The 26,716-nt window shown below is 34.4% G+C and overlaps 1 protein-coding gene across 1 annotated transcript in view; it reads left to right on the forward strand.

Moving 5' to 3' along the window:
- Positions 1-26,716, forward strand: part of LRP1B (LDL receptor related protein 1B) — a 1,927,222-nt gene that overhangs the window by 1,801,326 nt on the left and 99,180 nt on the right. The window contains exons 75-79 of the mRNA XM_032856138.1: positions 272-406; positions 3,887-4,006; positions 5,619-5,860; positions 21,579-21,802; positions 22,504-22,610. Of these exons, the coding sequence (XP_032712029.1) occupies positions 272-406; positions 3,887-4,006; positions 5,619-5,860; positions 21,579-21,802; positions 22,504-22,610 (828 nt within the window). The remainder of the gene's footprint in view (positions 1-271; positions 407-3,886; positions 4,007-5,618; positions 5,861-21,578; positions 21,803-22,503; positions 22,611-26,716) is intronic.

Genomic DNA, 26,716 nt, shown 5'->3' on the forward strand with positions numbered 1-26,716 from the left:
CTCGACTTCCTTCCACAAGTAGTGTACTTCAACAGCTGTAAATATCAGCTATTGGCAGTTTGGTCTGAAACTATATTCAGTGTAAATGGGCTCAGATTTTTATCTGCTTCTATACTTTTATAAGAAATCATGACTTAGAAGGTCATAATCTTATAAATTCAAAAATACTTATCTGTGGAATAATAAATATAATTTCAAGTTAAGAAAAAAGGTAAAGTCCCACTTCAGGAATTAGAATTATATTAGTTTTGATGGTATTTTTAAATCCCAGCTCCCGCTGAATATACCTGTGAAGATAATGTGAATCCATGTGGAGATGATGCATATTGTAATCAAATAAAGGCATCTGTTTTTTGTCGCTGTAAGCCTGGATTTCAGAGAAACATGAAAAACAGACAGTGTGAAGGTATAGTACATTTCCTCAACAGCTTGCTCTTAAATCTTTAGGTTATAAAAGACTCACAAGGCTGGTAAATTGTGAGATGACATTGATTGATCTTCATCAGATTGGTGTGTATCTACGGGAAACCGTTTTACCTACAAGAGTGAAAGTCCCTGGGGTCAAAAGCCTGTTTGTATGGCTAAGCTAACCATCTCTGAGACTACAAAGCCTTTTCTATAGCAGATTCAGACCTGCAGGAATTTCAATTGTACTGTTACAACTCTGTTTTGAAATGCAAATAAAAAAAATTGCTGGTTCAGGAACTATTGGAGAATTAGAGACATTTCATGAAAGAACATGTTTATGATGACCCATCTCTCCCGAGGTGTGGCATTTGTGGTACTGCAATAGGCAATTCACTTTGAGAGAACTGTGGGCTTTTGTCATAACACCATGTCTCAAACAGTGCTTTATATTATCAAGAATGCCTTCTAAAATTCAAAGACAGGATCTAAAGAAATCTCTATCAACTTACTTGAGATCATTTAAAAATTGAGCATGATAGGATAGCCAGGATCTCATAGTAAATTATAGGTAAATATAATATACATCGAAGCTTTAATGAGAGAGCCATGAAATACAGACTTATATGTACTTACTGCCAGTTTCTCCATTAAAATTCATGTTATTGTGATTAGAGCCAAGCCTAAATTGTTTAAGGCTGGCTTATCTACTGTAAATTCAAGTTGTAAAATGCTTTCACCCACCAGCTGTCTTCTCTACTGTCCATGTTATTCTTGGATAAAGAAAAGTGATATTTGCTTTGTGTCAATCAAAATGAGATTACTGAAATGAATTAATTATATCCACCCAAAAGGGAAAGAAGTATGGCCATGTCATATTTACGTACATTTTGAATTATATACTTGTTTGAATTACCTATGGCATTTTATTTCTCCATTAATATGGAGCACTGAAAACTAACAGTCTTCTCTATATTTTTAAATATATTTTTTAAAGATTTATTTATTTATTTTAGAGAGAGTGAGCAGGGGGAGGGGCACAGGGAGAAGGATAGAGAGAATCTTAAGCAGACTCCCTGCTGAGCATGGAGCCCAACCTCAGGACCCTGAGATCATGACCTGAGCCAAAATCAAGAATCAGACGCTCAACCTACTGAGCCACCCAAGCACCCTTAGGTTTTTTCTATTTTAATTTAAGAAGTAAATTATTTCTCAAGGCTATATTATTTCTTTCTTCCTCAGAAACTTTCTATCAATTATATATAAACACACACATGCATACACACAACCTCTTCAAAATTTTAATTTCAATATCATTAATTTTCTAACATTTATTTATGAATAATGGGCTGAATTTCCTTATAAACTTAATATTTAAAACTCAAAATTCTCAAAATTTTCTGTATTTTTAATTGTTCTATGTCAAATAAAAGCTGCAACTTCTGTCTTCATTTTAAGTTGCTACAAATCCAGTATTCTTTTTGTGCAAATAAGTAACTTCTGCACTCCAATAAAATTTGTATCCTTATTAAAGGAAGCTTTGATAGCAAGGAAAAGCAATTTGATTTGGTACTGAGGAAGGGAAAGACATGACTTTGATTCATAATTCAAAAAATTGAAATGCGTTTGTGCTTTCCCTATATATAACTCAAAAAGAGACTAAGAAATTACTATGTGATGTTAGAGCCAATATGCTTTAATTAGAATATGTAAAGAGAAGACAAATTATAGAAAACAGCAGAGAAGTATGATGGATTAACAGTTGCTGTGTGTCAGGCACTGTTCTATGTCTTGGACATGTGTGAGATTCTTCTACCCCTTACGAAATCTCACAGTATCAACATTAGTGTGTGTGTGTGTGTGTGTGTGTGTGTGTGTGTGTGTGTGTACTTTTAAGTAATCTCTCTTCCCAACGTGGTACTTAAATACCCGACCCTGAGATCAAGACTCACATACTCTACAAACTGAGTGAGCTGGACCCCTGGCATTAGTATAGAGATGAAGAGAAAATGGTGATTCTGGCCAATATAGGGCCATGTGAGGGGCCCAAAATTTTTATCAAATCATGTAGATTTTTGCTTATTTTGACTCCATATCAAAGGGAAATGAAAGATCAAATAACATGCTGTTCAAAGTTACAGATGTCAAACAGTCAAATGTATTGTAATACTCTTTTGATGACCAGGTGCCAATAAAATGTATTTTGCTTTGTCCCTGGTATGGTATTCACTAACAATACAGCTTTCTTTATCTCTTTGTCCTATATTTCAATGAAACACAGAAATAAATTGTCGTGAATGCCTAAGGTCACCTTGGGCAAAGTATCATAGTAGACACAAAGGAATCAGAAAGCCTGTGTTTGAGCCTCGCCCCTGTCATTGCAAGTGTCCCTGGGAAAGTCCTGATCTCTACCACTAAGGCTTCAAAACACAGTTGAGAGCTAAATGAAAGATAATTATTATTGCTGTGCTTATTCTTAAATTTTCTAACTCAAAAGAAGGAATTATCTCACAGATTTATTACATAATTAGGGTGACATAAAAAAAAGCAGAAGAATTAAGCTGACTGAAAATAGAGAGAGAAAGTAGTAATTCACTAGAGTCACCTGACATCATTGCTGGCTCTGCATAAGCCATTAAAATTAGAGGCATGTGCTAAACAACAGAATATTGCCTGTGATTTGTTTATTTATTACTTATAATGCACATGTATCCATTTATTTGTAGACATTCAGGGTTTTGTTGCTTTTGTTTGTTTATTTCACATAGGCCTTCTTGTAACATTGTTTCTTTGTATATAGGAAGCCAGAAGTGTGTTACAGTTGTATCTGTATCTTCATTTTTTTGGCCAGGAATTGTGTAACACACAGACAAAAAAATAATAATAATAATTAATGCCCTCCAGGGGCTGACAGTCAAGTAGGGGGTACGAATATATGAATACATATATAATATATAGTACATAGAGTGTTCTAAGAGAGAAACACCCAGATACTAAATAGCGGAGAAACTGTGGGATGGATGTACATTGGTGGAGAACAAGAAAGGTTTTATGCATGTGGATCTTAAGAGATGAATAAAAATTCTTTAGGTCAAGGTGGGCAAGGGGCTTATAGGACCGTATATGATATGTACAAATGTATGGAGGTAGGTAATCAGAAACAGTCTCAAAAGGAAACCTCAAGAAGCATTCGAATGAATGAAAATACTAGGGAAGTTTGAAAGGGCTCTTTCAATGTGTTAAGTGGATTAAAAAGCAATGTAAAACAATTGATGAATTATTATAGTGAAACTATTGTAAAAATTGTTACGGCCAGAAAATATGACATAGCAAATCATATACTTGAGAGTTTTAGAAGGACAATAAAAGAAATAGAAAAAAGTTGAAGGAAGAAAAGTAAATTTGTCTTTTTTTAAATGTGGAAAGAACAGAAACGGAAATTGGAGGTATGATGATGCTATTTGGAGCTCTTCTCTTCTAGATCTTAATGAATGTTTGTTGTTTGGCACATGTTCCCACCAATGTATCAATATGGAAGGGTCATATAAATGTGTGTGTGACCAGAATTTTCAGGAAAAGAATAACACCTGCATAGCAAAAGGTAAGGTTATAACAGTTATTTCAAATTCCATTATAACTGCTATAAATATCTTATGGGGAAAACAATGTTTCATATTATATTTTAGCAATAGCTCCATGCCTGAAAATATAACAAAATCTCTTTTTAATATTGGCTAATTTGCGAAATTGGTTTGTTGTCATTCTTAATATAATCTGGGATGATTTATAGACATGATTATCAAATATGTGGTTATTGTTAAAACCACTTTCATGTTTGAAAAATCTGTCAGAAGAAGGGAAAAGTTTACAAGCCAACATGATAGAATATGAAGCATCTCTCTTTATGGCCTGCTCTCAGTGTATATGAAAAATATTATTATATAATGGATAAAAATAACAGTTTAAAGGGTTAAAGGTTAGCACTAAAAGGAGAATGGAATTTTGAGTAAGAATTTAAAAGGTTTTGAAATAAAATCATGCTTTAATTCAGACCTCCTTTACTTAGAAATATCATTTTTAAAACTTAAACAGGTATTTGGGACTTTTTTGGTTATGAATTTTCATGCTCTGGTTTTTACTAAATAATATTATAACAAATATTATTAAGTTACAGGACATGATTGGACAATGTTAATAAAACAGTTATTACAGGTGGAAAACAACATGATATAGTGGATTAAGGATGGGCTAGAGAGGTAAATGTACTTGAATTTGAATCCTAGCATTATGCCTTTATGATCTGTAGCCTTGGGGAAGTTATGAAACTCTTTGAGCCTCAGTTCCTCATCTGTAAAATGGAAATATGAATCTCTACTTCCTATAAGTGCAGGAGATAAATTATGAAAGTTGTAGAATAGTGCCTGCCATAGAGTAGATAAACATAACCAAGTGAGAACCATTAAACCCATAGGGCTGAACTAGAATTCATAGTCTATTTTTTCTAATTTGCAGATAGTGTATATATAATTCAATCTTCATGGTCTCATTAATAATTTATTTAACATATTCACAATTCACTTTAGGGTTTTACTTGTCTCAATATACAAATGACATTAGTATTTTATTGTAGGTGTCAAAACTTCAGATTACAGGGATCGACTAGCAAGATCCTAAATAATATTGACATGATATTTAAATGTAGTAAATCCTGATATATTTTTATAATAAAATTAGAAGAATATTTGAGATATATGAATATTAGAAGAAGACTCTCCCCCTCTTATTTTTCATTTCTTAACCTAAGAAAATGATGAATTGGATGCATAAACTAAATGCTCAGGAATGTTTGAGGCTTAATGAGTACGCAACATAACATCTAAATATTGAGGATCAAAGCATTAGAACATAATGTATTGCAATTTATCAAATAGAAATCCCTCTTTATGAAAAGAATATCTAGCACAAATACCTAATTCCTAGCCATAAGGTAAGCTGTGTCTTGGGAAAACCTACATCAATAACTCTCATTAAGTTTAGGTAAGTGTGTTTTAGAAATAAGTCACGGAGACCATAGTATGGTACAAAGTTGGTTGATTTTTATTGAACAAGAAACTGTTAAGAATAATAATTCAAGATAATTTAAAAGTACAATTATTGCTTTTACATTAGTTGAAATTTACTTTATTTTTGTATTTTATTATAATAATCTCCAGGCTCTGAAGATCAAGTTCTCTACATTGCTAATGACACTGATATCCTGGGTTTTATATATCCATTCAACTACAGTGGTGATCATCAACAAATTTCTCATATTGAACATAATTCAAGGATAACAGGGATGGATGTATATTATCAAAGAGATATGATTATTTGGAGTACTCAGTTTAATCCAGGCGGAATTTTCTACAAAAGGATCCATGGCAGAGAAAAAAGGCAAGCAAACAGTGGCTTGATTGTAAGTAAATAACATTGACTATTTGAAGGCTCATACTTTTTCACCTCCCTATTTTTTTTAATCTATCAATCACAATATCTGATTATAGGAGGTAATTAATACGTACAGTTATTTCTCCCAATATTCTCCCTATACAATAATCAAGAATTTCCCTACTTTATTCTCACAGCTGCATATAATTTAATTGCATGATATTATGTTTTTCTTTAAGTACCTTTGTTTTAGCTATGTAAGAATGGTAATGAATAATACCTAATATTTCTAGTACATTTTATATTTTATATTATTTAACATTATATAATGTGAGTTTTTTTCATTATGAAATGAGGTTGGGAATCATTATTTTGTTTTCATGTTAGAAAATAAACTTAAAATATGCAGGGAATATTATTTCATTTTGAACAATATCAGAAATACACCACTCTTCTAGGGCAAGAGATCAACTCAATTGTGTAACCATTTCTTCTGACTCCTGATAACTATATTTCAGGGAACATCCAAAACAGAGTGATATTATTTGCTGGTGTATGATGGACATGTTGATTACCATGGTTATTCCTTTTGAGAAAAATAAACTAGAGCATTTGTTTAGATTTGTGGTTGTAGACTACTTTTTTTTTTTTTTTTTTGCTTTAGGGCATGTCAATTATTGTGTATTTTGTATTTTGAGGTAACAGGGGAGAAAAATGACAGATAAATACTTATTTTTATGAGGCCTGGCCCATTCCCATATAACCAAAAAGTCAAGTGCTGTCACAGTAGGATATAATTGAATCTTTGTATTTGAAAAGAATCAGAGGAACCTATCTGGACGTCCTTACTATCCTTTGCAGTAGTATCGCCCATAAAGATTTGAACTTCATGAATACCATTTGATAGAAATCTGGAACACATTTTTATCAGGTAGATAGCTGTAATCTGGTTTTAATGAAGTTATATTACCTTTCTAATTCAGGTTAGATCAAATTCACTGTGAGCCAAAAAAAAAATATATATATATATATATCAGAGCTATTTCTTCAACTCGTTCCCTGCCAAACACAGTGAGCATTACACAATACCTTTAAGTTACATAAAGAACAGTTCTAGGAGAGAGCCATAAAATTTAGTAGATCCCTCTGCCTTCCTTCACTTACTCACTTGCTATCAGACTAAAAAGCTGGTTCAGTCTTGGCTAGCTTTAGCTTTCATTATCTGTGGAACACAAGTCTGCTTTGCAAAAATTTTGTTCCTAAGGTAACTGTTATTAATGAAGTTATGAAGAGTATGTACTATGGAGTTACATTGCCTGGGTTTTTAATCTTGTGTATATATATACAGGAACTGTTAACTATGTTTACAGTTCCTGGCACATGATAAGTACCCTCTAGATGCTTGCTATTAATGGGGTGATGACCACAATGATGCTTCTGATGATGACAATGATAGTGTTGATGATTGACAAGATGTTCTTCTCTAAGATGCATATAATTACATGAAAATTATTTACAAATTAATTTTCTCTGAATTTTATTTTCTAAAAATACATCTTTCATCTGGTAGAAAATTTTCAGTGAAAATTACTGGATAATTATTTTAGTTTTATCTGGGGAGATTAATAATTAATATATAACCAGTATCTTCTAGTGAAAAAAGTTTATTTTAAACCCAAAGCCAAATTTGCTTACAGTTAGATAACTGTTTTTATTCTTGTACATAGAAATACATAAATGTGTATGTTTTATTTGTATTATGTATATTTACCTGTATATATCTCTCTTTTTTTTTAAGATTTTTGTTTGTTTGTTTTTTGAGAGAGAGCGAGCATGAGAGGGGGAAAGGGGAGAGAGAGAGAGAAGGAGAAGGAGACTTCCCACTGAGCAGGGAGCCAGGACTCTGTGATCGTGACTTGAGACCCCAAGGCAGAAGCTTAACTGACTGAGTCACCTAGGCTTCCACTTATATATTTTAATTTTTAATTTTAAAGCTGTGGTATAGAATCTTTTGTAAATGATGGCAAAGCTACTAGATTAGTCTTTTGCTAATAGGATATGAAGCTTCATTTTGTCTTTTTTTTTTAATTTAAATTCAATTAGCCAAGGTAATTGTAATTACATATGTTACATCTTCTAGACTTTGTTTTTCTGTCTCTTTTCAGACTTACTCATGAAAGACAGGATTCACTAGGAAGAAAGTGGGTAACACTAGGGTGCATCTTCGAAGATTCCATCATAACTAATCAAATGTCAAGATTATAAGATTGGAAACTCTGAGCCATGAGTTTTAGGACCATGTTCTTAGCCACTTAGCATTCCATAGAAGTTCCAATCAAGGCATTGCAAACAAAATTAAACAAAACTTAAGACTATACAGATGAGGGCAGTTATTTGCTTCCTAAATCTTTTTGTAATCCTGATTCCTCAATATTATAAATATTGGAATAAGTCCATTCTGACATTCTTAATAATTAATATGCATTCTTAGATGAGTAAATGACTCATTTATGGCCATGCAGCTAAAATGTAACCAAATTTAGACTTTAACTTGAAAGAATAGTTACACCTCTGAGTCTCAACTTACTTACCTCAAAAACAACTATCATATTGAAGTAGAAAATTTTTAAAGCCCCTTCCAGATAGTAAATATATATGATTTCCAAAAGATGTGTGACATAGTTTATGTCTATCTAGTTGTTTACCTGGACAATTTGTTTTTATTCCTCTGAAGTCCAGCTATGGATAAAGATTTGATTTTTTTTTTTTTTTTACCCCTCTGAATTACTCTGCAATGTATGGTATCTGTTTTTTTAACAGTCATCAGCTAGTCATCCAATGGTTTAATGAGCATACAATCTATTGCATCTTCTCAGTTTTGACACAATGCCAGGAATGGCCAGCAATGCCTGTACCAACAGATGAAAGATTACTCTAAACTTTGCTGTGAAAGGAGAGAAGAAAGCAAGGAGGTCTTCACTCAGAAAGACACTTTGCTCTTCACTTGCTTTTATTGGTCCTTCAGGATAATCACAAATCCTTATCATTGTTTCTCAAGCAGGGGATGTTGACCTGGGGTTTTACTGAAACTGGGAGGATCTATTTCCAGGAAAGATACAATACTTGGGGCTCCTGGATGGCTTAGTCTTTAAGCATCTGTCTTCAGCTCAGATCATGATCCCAGGGTTCTGGGATTGAGCCCCGCATCAGGCTCCCTATTGGGTGAGAAGCCTACTTCTCCTTCTTGCACTCCCCCTGCTGTGTTCCCTCTCTAGCTGTGTTTCTCTCTGTCAAATAAATAAATAAAATCTTAAAAAAAAAAAAAAAGATATGGTATGCTAATGGCGTGTTCTACTAAACAGAGTCTAAGGGACAATGCATACATCTTTTAGATCACAGGGCAGCCAGCAGTCTGAGCTAAGAAAGGTTAGGGAAAGGTAACTCCCCGTGACATTCCAATTACCAAGTGATCACGCAAGGCTTGGTGTTCCAAAGGCTTACACCCTTCTCCTAAACCCTCTGTCACCCCCAGCAGCCTCTGTGTTAACATTTTAGCAAGGCAGATATTATGGATGATTTCATGCTCTACATAACCCCAACAACACAAATAGTAAATGATACTGACTTGTGAATTCCCCACCCGGGGGAAAATGACTCTCAACGATTTTTCCCTGAGCTGAATATGGAACATCGGTTTCCATTTCTGAACCGAGAGGTGAAAGAAAGAAAAATACAAAAATCAAACTATGGGTACTTTAGTTAAATCCCCATTATCAGTGAACCAAATGGAAGAAGTTAGCCATGGGATAATAGGATGTCTTGAAAGCATGTTCAGAGAAACTGAAAATATTGGCATATTTCCATCTCAGTAAAGTGTAGAAAATATGTTGTATCAGAAATCAGAAGAATATTAGTCAGACAACTAAATGTTAACTGAAGTCCATTCCAAAGGAAGGTAATTTTCAATATGATTTTTTTTGGAAGTCGTGAAGGGAATACTCTTCTGTAATCTGTGAAAATGGCTTGAATACTAATTATGATTATAAATTTAAATTTCAAATACAGTCTAAGTTATTTATAGATAGAAATGCTTATGATTTTCTAGTCCCCTGGGCTATACAAAATGGATGGATTTTTTTTTTCCTTTAAGAAAATTAAATAATTTAAAACTTAAAAGGCTGACATGATTCAATCTATATGTAAAGCATAATGAGATTTCTGAATTTGAATTTTAGTAGTCAGAACAGAATATGATAGCATTATACAACAATTGTACATACTTTCTGGCAATTTATCATTTCTAGTATGAAATGTTGTACAGCAAAGTACATGATGACAAGCACTATAAAATAGGTCAATGCTTGGAGAAATGCAAATGATTTTAAAAATACAGATTCGATTTTTACCATTAAAGAGCTAAATATTCCAGAGCAAAACAAATGGTTTATCTGATCTACTTAATTTTGAGAAGTGAAAATGAGATACCATTTTTGGCATATTCTCGAGGGTTTCAGAATGAACATGCTTATAGTTTTATTCATTAATAATCATATCTTTTCTCCAGTAAGTTGATTAGGCAATTATTTTTCCCTGAAAGCTTTTAAGAAATATCCAGCTAAGTTTTATTTAATAGGTTTCCATCTTTAATTGGGGTCCTAGCTATAAACCACAAACCCCCATATATGGGTTTGTGTGTACATCACACACACACACACACACACACATACATGCACACACACACAAGTGCAGAGGTACGCAGGTGTGCTCACAAATAAGTTTATGTGTGTATATGTGTGTACACAAGTTTTGTCAAAAACAAAGTCTTGTTTTAGGACTTTGGAAACTAGTAGAAATTGATAGTTTCTTTTTCCATTTTTTATTTATTTTTATAAATTTATGGTAATCTTTATAACTTTACCTTGAAATTATCTATGCTTACTTGTCAAGAATACTTTTCAAACCATCTGAGTTTATTCAAACCATTTAACAATAAAAATCATTTATTCTGATTTCTTTGGAAAAAATATAAAACTATCAAATCATTAAGTTATTGCCATGTTGTGACTTGATTATTGCTGATTGCATAAGACAGGCATTCCACAATATATGTTGATTGTTGTTAAATGGTTCTGTAACAGTTGTGATCAATATTTAAAGTTTTATAGAGCATAGATCTTGTAGGACTACATAAAACATAAGATTCCACAATTAATAATCCTGATATTATTGAACATATTGTACAGCATTTTAAGGTGAACCAGTCAAGTTTTTCATTCATACCCAAAGCTTTATTTAAGAAATTATGTTTGTTAGGTTTAGTGTTGTGTTCCTAGGATACAAAATGATAACAGAGTCTTATTCTTAAGATGCTTATATTTTGGGGAAAAAAGACAATGTCAAGTAAACTCATAAATAAATAAATAAATACCAAAAATTCCAATTTTGAAAATTGTATTGAAGGAAATACAGAATGCACCAAGAAAGAAAAACTCAGATGTTGATAAGACTTCTTTGAATAGGATGATCCATAAAGGCCCATTGAAAGAGATTTGAGCAAAGACCTAAAAGATGAGGAGAAAGTAATGTTATCTTATTTATGTATAAGACAGCTACTTTACATTTATGTAGATTTGGTGGGAGAAAAGCTGGAACAGAAAGAGATCACATAGGAGGATTGTGCTCCAAGTTGGTGCAAAAATAGTGGAGGTTACAATATTATAGTCTCAGTGAAATGGGATGGAGAGAGTAGAAGTTTAACAAAGTTTGCAAATAGAATGGATGTAAAAAATGAGTAGAGGAAGGACCTAAGACCTAGATTTTACAACTTGATGAATAGGGAAAATAATAAGTTCCGGGTTCAGTTTCAGTCATGGTAAATCTGAGATCGAAGTGAGGGGTTGTAAAAAACCCAAGTGAGTTGTCAAATAGTCAGTGGTGTATTCAAGGCTTGATCTTAGTCTCTGGATTAGATATTTTAAGGAATAGAAGAATAGAGGAGATGTCTAGAACATGAAGCCTGACTAGATTACCAAGAAGAGAGTACAGGTGACATAAAGAAGCACTGGAACCAAACTCTGAAGCCAGATTAAAATGACAACAGTGAGTGGGAAGTGCATTAGGAGAATAGAAGAAATTGTGGTGTCACAGAAACTAAGATAGGAGACTATTTTGAGAAAGAGATTGAGCTTATATTTCTAGCACCGCCAAAAGATTGAGGAAATGAGGACAAGGAGGTGTTCAGTAAGTTTTGTGACATATTAATTAAGGCCCTTGATAAATGCTGAAAGTTGCAGAGGAAGCAGACATCAGAGAACACTCAGTGGTTCTATGTCAGTGGTCCTCAGCTGAGAATGACGCCCCACTGCAGGGGACATTTGGTAATGTCTGGAGATATTTTTTATTGCCACAACTGAGGTGTGCTGCTAATCTTTGGTGAGTATAGTAGAGGCCAGAGAGACTGCTTAGAACTCTATGGCACATAGGCTAGTTCCATATAACAAGGAATGATCCTGACTGAAATGTCAAAAGTTGAGAAACCGTTTTCTACATAGTAACATCAGTCTTTCCAAACAAACTTTAAGTAGATCTTTTGTGTCTGTTACATCATTTTATGTAATAATAACCCTGAAATAGAAAATGATTCTAAGATGAGTCACCGATATAGTTATTCTTTTATTGGTCTCTTACTTTCTCTCACACCTGAGTCTTTTGTACTTCATCATTTCTCCTTCTCTCTGAATATTAGAATGCATGTAGGCCATGACCATGATCCTCTTTTTTCTACCTTTTCTCACTTCCTTATAAAGTTTACATAGTTTAATGGTTTAACATGTACCTGCATGCTAACAAATACCAAATTGCTATCAGACTCTGTTCAACTGCTTACTTTGCTTTTTCTTTTGGAGTTTTTAAAGATTTATTTATTTATTTTAGAGACAGAGAATGCACTTGAGTAGGGGGAGGGACAGAGGGAAAGAATCTTTAAGCAGACTCCCCAGGGAAAGGGAGTTAGGGTAGTTTTAAAAATGTTCCCAAAGTAGCATGCCTAAAAATAAACTTCTCTTGATTGACAAAATCTACTTTCTCAGTCTCATTTAATGACAAATTAAATTTGCTCAAAGTAAAAATCTTGGAGTTACAAGGAGCCCACGTGACTCAGTGGGTTAAATGGTTGAGTCTTGGTTTTGGTGCAGGTCATGATCTCAGGGTGTAAGATTGAGCCCCACATGGGGCTTCTGCACTCAGCAGAGAATCTGCTTCAGGATTTTCTCTCCCTCTGTCCCTTTACCTCCAAAATAAATAAATAAATCTTTTAAAGAATCTTCGCATTACTATTGGTCCTTCTTTCATAATTCCCAAATCAGGCTATCCTGTTGAATGTACCTTCAACATATTCTAGAGGCTAACTACCTTACATCAGCTTGACTTTAAGTACCTACTTTTGAACCACTATCATTTTTCTTCTGATTTAATGCAGTATCCTCCTAACTGGTCTTCTTACTTTCTTAATCACTGCACAATTGCCAGAATACATCTTCTAAGACATAAATTAGATCACATGACATCTCTGATCAAAGATATTTAGTGGTTCCCCATTAGAAAAGACAAATTTCTCATGTCTTGCAAGGGTTTAAAAGATCTGGTCTTCTCTCTGACTGCCTCTCCTTTAATTTCTCCCTTACTCTTCTCCAGGGATGCTTTGGTATTTGTGAAACCCATCAGTACCTATTAATGTAAGGTCTTTCCTGAAATGTTCTCTTGGCTGAAATGTTCTTAGGTTGGATATCCTGTATCGCTCAATTCCTAAATTTCTTTAAGAATTTGCTCAAATGCCATCTACTGAATGCATAATGTATTGATAATTGCAATCTACTGTTCCACTCTCACCCTGGATCCTCAACACAATACTTTTTTTTTCACTCTCACAGTGCATATCTTTGTTAAATTGCTATATGATTTACTTGTCTATTATGTTTATTATCTACTCTGTAACTTTCTTTGCTGTAAGTAAATTTTGATGGCAGTTATTTTTGTTGTTTTGGCCATTACTATATGTAATCCTAACATCTAGAATAGGATCTGTCATAAAGTAGGTACATAATATTTTTAAAGAGTTAAAAACAATGAATTAATTGAAAATCTTTGGTATACATTACAATAGTGTATTGATCTTGAAAGTTATACTTTACAATTTATTCTTCTCATCCTTGGTATTCAATTCATCATAAGATTAAATATTTTTATCTCCAGATATATTCCATTTTATCCACTTTTGTCTCATTAAAACTTAGATTACAATTCCACATTTTCATTTCTGAAATCCATTGAGCAAGTCTCCTTTGATTATCCTGTATCTACTTCTCATCCCCAGTCCTAAGCCATTCTCCACACTATAGCCAAAATAATTTTAAAATATTAATATAATCATCATATCTCTCTCACTTAAATCTTCCAATGGATTTTCATTGAATACTCATTGGTTTATAAGCCTCTCTATGATATTCCATCTCATCTTACACCACACCCTTCCCATTGCCTTACACACCTATGAACATATACATATATACCCACAAACACTCATTTTTTTCCTAGCCATTAAATACACCATATTTAATTTCCAGTAATGCAACCTGATTTCAGAATCTTCAAGCGTGCTCTTTCCTTTCCCTCTCTTAATTATCCTGGTAAGCAGAAGCTCCTTTATTCAGAAGACATTGTTTTCATTATCATTGCAGTCATTAACATTGGTCTTGCTTAGACATTATAGATCTTAGCCTACATAAACTTTTCTTTTTGTGAGTCTTTCAAAATTGAACCAACTGTTACTTTTTGAAGGGACAGGCCACAGAAAGATTGACTGTCATCTAAAGAATGTCAGTTGAATGGCTAGGAAATTCCTTCAAGGTGGCTTCATGATTACTCCAGGTTCTGTTTGGATCTCGGAACTGGAATGGTAGGGAGTAGTAAGACTATAGGAAACTAATTTTAATGAAGCTAGCCAGAAAATGATGTATGAAACTCAGAATTATGTATTATTTACACACACACACACACACACACACACACACACACTTACAATCCGAATATATTTGATGTAGGAACTACATTGAATTACAAGAGCCCAGTGTATTTATTCAAGTATATAACATAGAGTGTTATGTAAGTTTTAGGTGTACAATATAATGAATGATTCAACAATTCTATACACTAGTCAGAGCTCATCACGTGATAAGTAAACTCTTAATCCTCTTCACCTATTTCACCAATCCCCCCTACCCATTTTAGCAACCACTACTTTGTTTTCTATGTTTAAGACTTACGTTTTTTTCATCTCTTCTCTTTGCTCAGTTGTTTTGTTTCTTAAGTTTTACATATGAGTGGAAATCCTATGGTATTTTTTTTCTGACTCATTTCACTTAACATTATATCCTCTAGATCAATGCACGTTGTTGCAAAATCTTTTTTATATCTGAGTTATATTCCATTGTATATATACACCACATCTTTTTCCATCCATCTATGGATGGACACTCAGGTTGCTTCCATATCTTGGTTATTGTAATAATGCTGCAATAAACATAGGGGCGCATTTTTGAATTAGTGTTTTACTTTTATTTCAGTAAATGCACACTAGTGGAATTACTGGATCATATGGTGATTCTATTTTTAATTTTGGGGGGAACCTCTATACTGTTTTCCACAGTGGCTGTACTAATTTGAATTCCCACCAACAATGCAAGAGGGTTCCTTTTTCTCCACATCCTTACCAACATTTGTTGTTTCTGGTGTTTTTGATCTTAGCCATTCTCACAAGCATGAGGTGATATTGTGATTTTGATTTGCGTTTTCCTAATGATTCGTGCATCTTTTCATGTGTCTATTGGTCATCTGTATGTCTTCTTTGAAAACGTGTCTTTCTATGTCTTCTGCCCAAATTTTAATTGAATTATTTGGCATTTTGGTGTTGAGCTGTGTAAGTTCTTTATACAAAAGCTCTTTATAGGAGCCAAATTTGTACATAAAGAGCTTTTGTATAAAGAACTTATACAGCATATGCATATATCTATATCCCACATACACTGAATATTTCTGTTCATCCACAAGATGCTTACTTAATGATTTTGAAGACAGTATAAACATTTGCTTCTGTGATTCTTTTTCTATGTGTTTATTGCTATCGTAACTCCCTTTTTTATTGATACATGATTTATCCAATAAGTTCAACTTCTTTGTCTCTTTAAGGGATGGGCTGCAAACCAGCTATATGGGTAAAATAAATGAGTGATTTGACATAACATTAGGGACCCAGGTAAGAGGTCATATGCCTCTTGTTCCATTAAATCAGGAGGCAACAGCTGATTGACTTTGTTATTCTGGAATGTTGCCCTGCTTTTTATATACTATCTTATATATCCTTAGTTTTTAAGAAAAAAAAAAAAAAAAACTTGTCTTTTTTTTTCTTTATATTGTTGGTTTTTGATATAATGTTCAATGAATACTTAGTAGATGCTAAAAAAAAAACCTTGATTTTAAGGTTATATCTTAAGTTTAAACTTAAAATATACCTAAAAGTTTTATTTACTTGAACTTAAATTTAGTCCTCAATCTACCATTTTGCAATCTCTGCTTTCAGATAGCTCTGCTTCCCATCTCAAGTGTTACGCTTTTTTTAAAATTGTAAATGCCAGAAGACACCTTTATTCCTTAATTCTAGGTCACTCACATAGGGGATGGTATCAAAATTGCTCCCATAAGTACCAACAAATTTTTCACATACTAATGCATGAAAATTCACTGTTAACATTAGATACATCCTTAAAGCTATGTAAAATGCAGGTTAATAGAATGGTTAATATTTTAAACTGTTATATCATTTAATGTTTAGAATCTAAAAAATTTTACAGATAATCTGATCTAAAGCCTTTATTTATATATCAAATAATTTATGGAGAAACTAGAATTAGGTTTTATACCAAGTTTCTGCTTCCAAATTTAATGTGCTTTTTAATCTTCCATATTTTTTTTACCTGATAGTGTGAAGAAGGTTTTCTTAGCCAGTTTTGCTTTTTTCTTGGAGGGGGGAGTGGTAAAAGATGAATAAGTTTAAATAACACTAAGTATGCTTAAAAAAAAAAAAAGATAAAGTCACATTCAATTTTGAGTCTATAATCCAAAGACAAACGTGGTCTTTTTTGGAAATTGTCCAAGAATTATATAGTTTCTTTGCCTCCCAAGAAGAGTTTTTTTTTTTTTTTTTTAAAGATTTCATTTATTTATTTGACAGACAGAGATCACAAGTAGGCAGAGAGGCAGGCAGAGAGAGGGGGCACCCCGCTGAGCAGAGAGCCTGATATAGGGCCTGATCCTAGGATCCTGGGATCATGACCTGAGCCAAAGGCTGAGGCTTTAACCCACCAAGCCACCCAAGTGCCCCTCCTCCAAGAAGAGTTTGTGCCAGGTGGACATGGTCTTAAGTTAGATAAATAGAGGTTTAAAATTACCCAGATTGAGATAATCTGTGCTTCAGAATAAATTGTAGGTAGAAACCAGGGATTTCCTTCCTGAAGTGTTTTAGGAACTCTTATACATTCTAGCTCCAAATATAACTTTTTCTTGGCTCTTTTTGGACTTCCCCATTGCTGTATGAGCTTCTAGATTGAAATAATATATATCTACATATCTTATAATATTATTAAGCCATATAATTTAGTAATGTTCAGAATTTGCATAGTCATTATTTTACTTCTATTTCCTGGTTTATGAGAATTTAATCTGATTCATATATTATGGGCCAAGAGTGTAAATAGCTTTTTCATTTAGTGAAATGAAACACACACACACACATGCACACACATCTTTAGAGTGGCTTTACATCTTTTTTTAATATTATTACATTACAAGATAATTAACTTTAGTAATATAAACCAAATTTCCTTTTCTTAGATGAAAAAATAACATAGATAAAATACATGACTACTTCAATCTACCCTCATGTTAACTGTATTTTCCTAAAGTATATTGTTAACTATAGGAAATTTCTTTAAAAAGATGGCAGTATTTCCATGGTTCAAATGCTTGAAGTCCCACTTCATAGGTTTTCCTCTTTCCTTAATTTAAATCAAATGTCTCCAGTGACATATATCTTTTGTTTCCTGAAGCTGGAATTGTGACTGATACCTTACAATCCACAGTTGTAAAGGATTAGTAGTTTAAAGTAGTAACCTCTAATTTTGTTACAATCAAGCTGCCAATTTTTCTGTAAGATTTAAGTGTTTCATTCATTGGACTAATATATCTCCACAAGGAAGAATGCCTCAGGCCTCAAAACTTTGGCTGTGTATTTAGAGAGCTTATTAGGAAAGAAATCATCTGTCTGGAGAAAGCAGTCAAAATGTATCTTCCACTTTGTGCAACAATATGAGCAACATCTTTTGTTGTCAGGGTAACCACTTGCCTCTACAGTCTCTTCAACATGACATATTTCATTAGTGCCTCTAGCTCATAGGCCTGTCTAGTAAGCTAGCCAAAAGGGCAATGAGAGTTTTATATTTTCTTTTTCTTTTGAATCTGATGTTTGTTTTGTTTTGTTTTTCACCTCTTTGGAAGCAAATGCTTAGCTTTCCCATTTCTATTGTCCCATGTCAGACTCCATTCCATGCCCCAGAACCTCAGTTTACTTTTACTTTGCACTTTTGTACTCACCTGTTTGATTTTGAACCTCTCCATAAATTCTCTTTTTATTGTATCAAGATCCAACAGGAATTTCTACCTACCACTCTCCAGCCAACATCCGTTTAATACTAGAGTCCCTTTTATATGGCTAATACTATTCACAATCCTGGTCAAGCTATGGGCAGTAGAGGGGCTATGGAGCCCATTATAAAGGGTGATTTTTTTAAAGATTTTATTTATTTATTTGACACAGAGATAAAGAGATTACAAGTAGGCAGAGAGGCAGGCAGAGAGAGGGAGGAAGCAGGCTCCCTGCTGAGCAGAAAGCCCTATGCAGAGCTCAATCCCAGGACCCTGAGACCATGACCTGAGCCAAAGACAGAGGCTTAACACACTGAGCCACCCAGGTTCCCCGATAAATGGTGATTTGATATGATATAAAGGGTGATATGATTTCAGTCATAATTTCCTTGACAATAGGAGCATCCTGTTGCTTTCTTGTTATTGTTCTTCTTCTGTTCAGTTCTTTTCAGTGTTGAGAATCATTGAGCATTCGGTATGGTGTGAAATTGATGAAGATGAACATTGGGTAACATCTTCACCCTGATGCCACTATTCTCTGAGAATCATCTTGTCACTGGTGATTTATGTCCATAGGTTGAATTTATCGGGTGTGGCATCCTTTACCCCATATTCTAACTACTTTAGTTGATACTGGAGTGACATTAGGGATTTCTTGATCAGGGAATCAGAGAGTAAATGTATAGATTTAAATGAATCCATTGGTATATCTGTGCTTCGCATTGGAAAGTAACAATTTTCCCTTCCCCTAAGCCATATTTTTTACCCTAGTAATGTGACATAAATCTGCTTTATCCTTCTAGAATTTGCCATTAGTAGAATCTTCGCAAACCTGCGTACTTGACAAAGTATAACTTAATCAATCTTCTGAATGTTCTATGAAAATAAAGAATTTGGGTTTTTAATTGTCCACAGTCCATGTGTAGAAGTATAGAATGGAAAGATAATCAGACATTTTTTTTTTTTAGAATGAGTAAAACAAAATGAAAATCCTAAATTCAAAAAGTGGAACTTTGCATGGAATTTGTTCTATTTTAGAAAGGATATTATTAGGATAAGAAATCATGTGTATATATTTACATCTGATAAAGGGAAACTAGATATTTTTCCATGCTCATGCCAGATAACCAATATCATATTTTTTTGCATGCTGAGGGTTTGCTTTACTAGTGTTAGAAGATTATAAATAACTCCAGCGAACTCTAAACAGCTTATAATGTTTATTTTCTCCATAGTCTGTCATATTTATAAATTTATGACTTACACTGACATGTCCATGCCATTTGTTCATATATTTACTTTTAAACACTGCCAAATCTGGGGGAAAATTACAGTTAATTTAAATACTGGAACATTTGAAAATAATTTTGTGGTTTACCTAGGACAAATATTTATGTTCTGCCCACCTGTGACTATTATTTATACTGTTTCTAAAGCATATTGTATTGCAGAGTGCTTTTTGTTAAACATCACTGAGCTATCACTGGGTAGATGGATAGTATCTATTGGTAGAGTTGAGAAATAGGTAACTATTCATAATTTCAGTTTTTAAATCAATATGTGAAAGGACTGATAATAAAAGTTGTTAGGAATTTCTATGGGTTCTGCGTTTAGTTCAGGCCGCATTTTCCTTCCTTGAGATCCCAGTAATCACACAGCAGGCAGTGGCTTGTAATTCTTGTTTATTGACATTTCATGTTCTTCTTTGAGTTTAGTTTCTCTTCTTTTAATCCAAGTCCACTCACTCCTTCAGTAAAATTTGTTCACTAGTAATTCACTCAAGAAACTATCATGTGTTAAAAACCCATATTTCCACTGGTTGCCAGGTCCTAATGATGCTCTTACACATTGACCACATGTCTAGTCATAATCACCTTCAAATAATTGTTTCCATTTGTGATATAATACCCCTGGGTATCCTTTCTCACTTTTGGTTATGCACAATAAACTTGACCATGTCAAATTAATTATGACACTAGTTCCTACTCCGAATTGTCCAAGTTAATTGAAGGGCACAGAGTGTATGTTATTTTCCTCACTGTCTATTTGCAAAGAACTCCTTTACTTTTCTGTCTTACAATAACTCAATAATACAATATAAAGCAGAAAATCCAAGCTTGTGCATTTAATATAAATGAGACATATTATAACTTTCCTTAAAATATGTTTACAGTGCCTTTCTAAATGTGTCCATATATACTAATATTTTTTTTTCAATTTTTAAATCAAATTATATATGGTGAGAATGCAGAAAAACTGGAACTTCCTTAAATTGCTTAGAAGAGGTATATTGGTAAAAAACTTTATGAAAAAAAAAATGCTAGCAGTATCTATCCAAGCTAAGTATATGTATACCTTAAGACTCACCAATTCTATTCCTTGTTAAATACTCAACAGAAATGAATTTTTGTGTCCACCAAAATGCATGTACAAGAATATTCATGGCTTCAGTTCAGTGGCCTAAGGCTATAATAATCCAAATAGATATCATCAGTAAAATGGTGAAAAAACTGTTAGCATATTCATAAAATGAATGACTACCCATCATAAAAAAGTATTAGTAACTGACATATACAACAGTATGAATGAATGTCATAGATACAATGTTGAATAAAAGAAATCAGAAGTAGAACAGTATGATACTATTTATATGGATTTCTTAAACTATTCTATTTTGTTAGACATCACAATTATGGTTAGTCTCAGAAGAATCCTGACTGGGAGAAGTCACAGGTGGACTGTCTACACCTATAAAAAAAGGTGTTTATACAAAGGCAGTGATAGGTTAAACTTCCATGAATATTGCAATTAAGATTTGTGGAAATTATACCTATAAAAATTAAGAATAAAATGGAACATTTTAGATATTTTAAAACCCTGTGTAAAACACCTGACCATATTGATATCATTCCCATACAATATTAATGTATATAGACCTCCCCTCCACTACTTTGCTTTTGAAAATACTGTGGTGTTGTTTTGTTTTCTTTCAGTGTCCTGAATTTAAAAGGCCCAGGGACATTGCAGTTGACTGGGTTGCTGGAAATATTTATTGGACTGATCATTCTAGAATGCACTGGTTCAGTTACTACACCACTCACTGGACCAGTCTGAGGTACTCTATCAATGTGGGGCAGCTGAATGGCCCCAACTGCACCAGACTCTTAACAAACATGGCTGGAGAACCCTATGCTATCGCCGTAAATCCTAAAAGAGGGTAGGTTAACAAGTTGACTATTTATATTTCTTGATACGCATATCCATTTTTAGGGATTGTTTTCCCACCTCTTCTCTGTAGTTTTCCTTCTGTAATAAATGTTCAACATATAATAGATTCACAAGGCTTCTAAAATTTCCTCTACTTCTGTACAAGAGCATGAGCTTTTCACACCAAATCATGGCACAAAATACATGTTTTCCTGAAAGCCTGCTGCATGATATATTCTATGTATGAATGTGTGTGTGTGTTATGTGGACATTTCAATAAACACATAACCAATATGGTTAACCTAAGATTGAATTTTCAAGACATTAACTATAATATTGAACATATGAAGTATGGAGTATTAGTATTTTGGCCATTTGTGATAATAAAAGATGAAGATGTACATATGAACAAATTTAAACAATTTTAACACAAATATTTCCTTTCCTTTGCTTGAATTGTTCCTTTTTTTACTCTTTTACTTTTTTCATTTATAGGCAATGACCTAAAAGGAAAATAGAGAAATGTTAAATAAAACTCCTAATCATCTGCTCTTATTGGACATTCCCTGTCTGTAGGTTTAGAGTTGGGTCCAGGAGTCTGCATTTTCAGGGACTCGGGGGTGGTTCTGATGCACATGGTCTGAAGGGAAACTGTTTTGAGGAGCAGAGCTGAGTTAGCTGCAAGCTAATCCATTTGACTTGTCTCGTCAGGATGATGTACTGGACTGTCATTGGGGACCACTCCCACATAGAAGAAGCAGCCATGGACGGTACTCTGAGAAGGATTTTAGTACAAAAGAATCTGCAAAGACCCACAGGTATGATGTATTTCTGACATAGTCTAGAATGTGGAGCAATATGTTCAGTATATTAGTGTTACAGTTCTTTCCAGGTTTGTTGGCATTATAATCATTTTTACAAGCAGATAAAATAATTTATAGTATCACTTTATGAAAGTCATTAACATTTCATGTTGTATTTTTCCAACTTGAAAGTCAAGGCCTTATCATATTGCCAGTGATATTATGGGGATATTATTTGAAAATTGTCTAAGTTAAAGGCCATTTGTAGGATTTCACATACATGGAATTTTGACAGTTTATAATGTATTAGGGTATTTTTTACTGATATATGTTAATGATGCTGGGACAGACGATACTATTTCTAGAGAATCAGAAACTAAATGGGCAAAAAAAAAAAAAAAGAAAAACTAAATGGGCAAAGAGGTGGGAAAACAAATAATTTCTGTAAAAGTCAGACATCATGATTCCTTGCCCTTTCATTCACAGCTCTTTTTAATCAGGCTTTAATATCCCTCCCAGCTATGTCATCTAAGCTACCACTCCAAACTCCCTATACTCCCACAACTGCTCAGGAGCCTGCGTGTTTTGTTCTACTTGCCTGTTTTTCTCCCATTGCATTTGCCTCCCAGGATCCCCATCTAGAATGCCCTTCTGACTTCTGTGCACCCAGATGATTCTTACTTACCTTATAAGGTCTAAGTTTAACACTTCTTCAATGGAACATTTCCAGAACTGAAGGAGCCTCAAGGCTCCTTCCTGTTCATGCCACACACAATGTCCCTCGGCTCTGTACCCTGAAGGAGAGAATACATGTCTAGAGTACATATTACTTAATAATTATGCTTTATAGTATCTTATGTAGTTGTAATTTTATTTATATTTGGCACCTATATTCTTATTAACTGTTAATGTGCCATAGGATTTTTCCTTCAACTACATTGTTTTTACTCTTTATGGGAAGGAGCAGTCTTTGGGGAATTAGTTCATTTACACAAGTGTGTCTCCAGTCACTGATTTAACAAGAACCAATTGAGCACCTACCTAGTGTGATAAATTGTTCAAGATGCTGAAGACAAGTCCTAACTCTTGTGAAAAGATTACCAACTGTCATGAAACTTACCTTCCTCCAGAAAATAGAATATTTAATATAAATCATGCCAGATACTAATGAGTGCTATGTGGAAAAGAATGGGGACTATGGGGGGGGGAGTAGAATTATGAATAGGATTATCAAAAAAGTCATCTCTAGAAAGGTGATATTTGAGAAGAGAACATCATAGAGTTAGGAAGCTATGTGAATATGTAAGCAAGTAAATTTCCAAACAGAAAGAACAGCATGTTATGAGTTAGGAGTGAGCTTGGCATATGTCAAAAACAGCAGGGATGTTAGTATGCCTGGGAACATATGAGCAACTCAGGAAAATGTTGGAAATGAGGTTGCGCAGGTGCCCAGCTATAGATCATCTAGGACCTCAAACAGACAGTTAAGGAATGAATTTTATTCTAGCTTTAATGGGAGACATGGGAAGCAACTGAAGAGGCAAGTGGCATAAGATGCTCAAATACTATTTTCATTTTTAAAAGAGCTTTAGCTGTCTTTTTAACTTTTCTATTTTTAACTAATTCTGGACCTACAGAAAAGTTGCAAAATTAATTTTATGAAAAAGGTCTGTGATGTTAATAAATAACATAACCACAGTATATCTAACATAATTTTCATCTTAAAGAAGGATTCTGGCAGCAATTTTTAGAATTGCCGTCGGAGGGGTCTTAGGGAGGCCCGAGACAGGAATTCTTGTAAAGGTTATTTATGAGGGGAGTGTTGTTCAGGAGAAACCTGTAAAAGAAGGAGAGAGAAGGGGAAAGACACCAAAAAGACTGTGTTTCAGGGAAACTCTCATCTTTGTCTTGAGCCACAGGGAATGTGCTTTGGAACATAAATCCCACAGCAGGAAGGGGTCCTGTTTTATATGCTCCATCAGTCATTGGTTGACCTTTGGGCTCTAACTTCCCAGCGAGGCTGCTGCAGTCAGTTGAGCGCAATTCTCCGGGGAAGAAGGGCAAGTATGATTCCTTAGCTCTAAACCAGCAGGTAGTAGACAAGTATTTGGTATTATCTCCAAGACTGGAAAACTACCTGAAAGATGTCACTGGAACAAGTACTTGAAGGATAGGTAGGCATTTGAGAGGTGGGCAGATAACCCATCATGGTTTAGATGTTATAAAGGTGTTCTTTGAAGTCAAATATACCTGGTTTTGAATCCTGAGGGATTACTTACTAGCTGTGAGATCTCAGAAAGGAACTTATTATCTTCAAACTTTGATTTTTATTACTAGCAACCAAAGGATATTGTTGTATACATTGAGTGACATAGCTCTAAGCCAGGAGCTGCAGTGTGAAGCCACATGGCACGTTCTGTGATATTAGGAGTCATGGCACACCTAGGAGGGAACAGGATATGTAATGTAAAATGAACTGAGACTAGAGAACTTTAAATACCATGGTGTTTTGACATGATTTTTGAGTCAATAACGAACCACTACAATTTTGATTCAAGAAGTGATGTGAATAAGGTAGGTCTCCAGACTTATTGCTTTGGTAGTATTGTGCCAATGAAATAAATAAATACAGAGCTAAGAGACCAGCTAACAATCCATTGAGTGATCTTGATGAGAGCCGAGAATAGCATAAGTAGAATAGCAACAGGGGAAAAGGGGAGAATGTATGGGAGACAAAGCTGAGTTTGCACAGTAGAATTTATCAAATGCATATGAGAATAGTGGAAGAGATTAAAAAAAATGTGTCAAAGAGGGACAAAAAGTCATTAAATTAAAACTATTCATATAATTATCTTCTTATTTCCTTCATTTATCCATCCATCCCTCCTTTCATTAAAAAATATTGGATGCTCACTATATGCCAGACACTAGTGGTCATCAGAAATATGGATCCGTGCACTCACTGAGCTTAAATTCTAGTGTGGGGACCATAAAAAGAAAAACCAAAAAAGTGTATGTGCATGTGTGTGTGTGTGCATGCAGAAATGCTCGTGTGTGTAAATGGCTCTGATAGAGAGGAGTGGGTCAGCATGCACCAGGTGCCACATTAGTTACAGTGGGGAGGAGAGGCTCTTTGAGTTACTGATGGTTAAGGTTAATTGCTAAACTGTATGAAGGCATAGACATGGGGAATGATGTTGCAATGCAAAGTAAAGAATGGGACTGAAGGCCCTGAGGTAGTAAAGGCAGAGTATAGTAAACAAACTGGAAAATACCATGAAACAAGGCTTAGAGGGGTGGGTAGGGGTCAGACCACGCAGGATGTCAAAGACCATAACAAGTACGATTGCTTTATGTTAAATAGATAATAGGATCTGAGCAGACATCCACAGGGACATGTCAAGAAAGGAGTTGGTTTGGGGCTCTCTATCCCATGTGACTGGGTATGTGTGGCTTTTCTTCTCAGCAACTCTGCTTTGAAAACTTCTGCCTCACTTACAGGCAGTAGACTCTTGGAAGCCATCTATTCACTCATCCAACTAATACTTTTTTGTGTGCCTACTATGTGTCAGGGGTAATGTTAGGCATTTGGAATAGAGGAGTGAACACACAGATCCCTCTTCTTCTAGTGGTTATATAGTAAAAATATAATGTTTTAAAAAGTAAATTACAGGGTAAGTTACAAAGTGTTTTGTGCTATGGAAAAGAGTGTAAATAGAGCAGGAAAAAGGTTCAGAAATGGGGGCACCTGAGTGTCTCAATGGTTAAACACCTGCCTTCAGTTCAGGTCATGATCCTAGGACCCTGGGATCCAGCCCCTCATGGGGCTCCTTGCTCAGCAGGAAGCCTGCTTCTGCCTTCCCTCTGCCCCTCCCCCACCCCACCTTGCCCTTGCTCTCCTGCTCTCCTGCTCCTGTGCTCTCTCTCTCAGACAAATAAAATCTTTTTTTTTTTTTTTTTTAGATTTTATTTATTTATTTGACACATAGAGATCACAAGTAGGCAGAGAGGCAGGCAGAGAGAGAGAGGAGGAGGCAGGTTCCCTGTTGAGCAGAGAGCCCAATATGGGGCTCGATCCCAGGACACTGGGACCATGACCTGAGCCGAAGGCAGAGGCTTTA

The sequence above is a fragment of the Lontra canadensis genome, unplaced genomic scaffold (genome assembly GCF_010015895.1).
Source record: "Lontra canadensis isolate GAN:19392208 unplaced genomic scaffold, GSC_riverotter_1.0 scaffold11, whole genome shotgun sequence".
Classification (NCBI taxonomy): Eukaryota; Metazoa; Chordata; class Mammalia; order Carnivora; family Mustelidae; genus Lontra; species Lontra canadensis.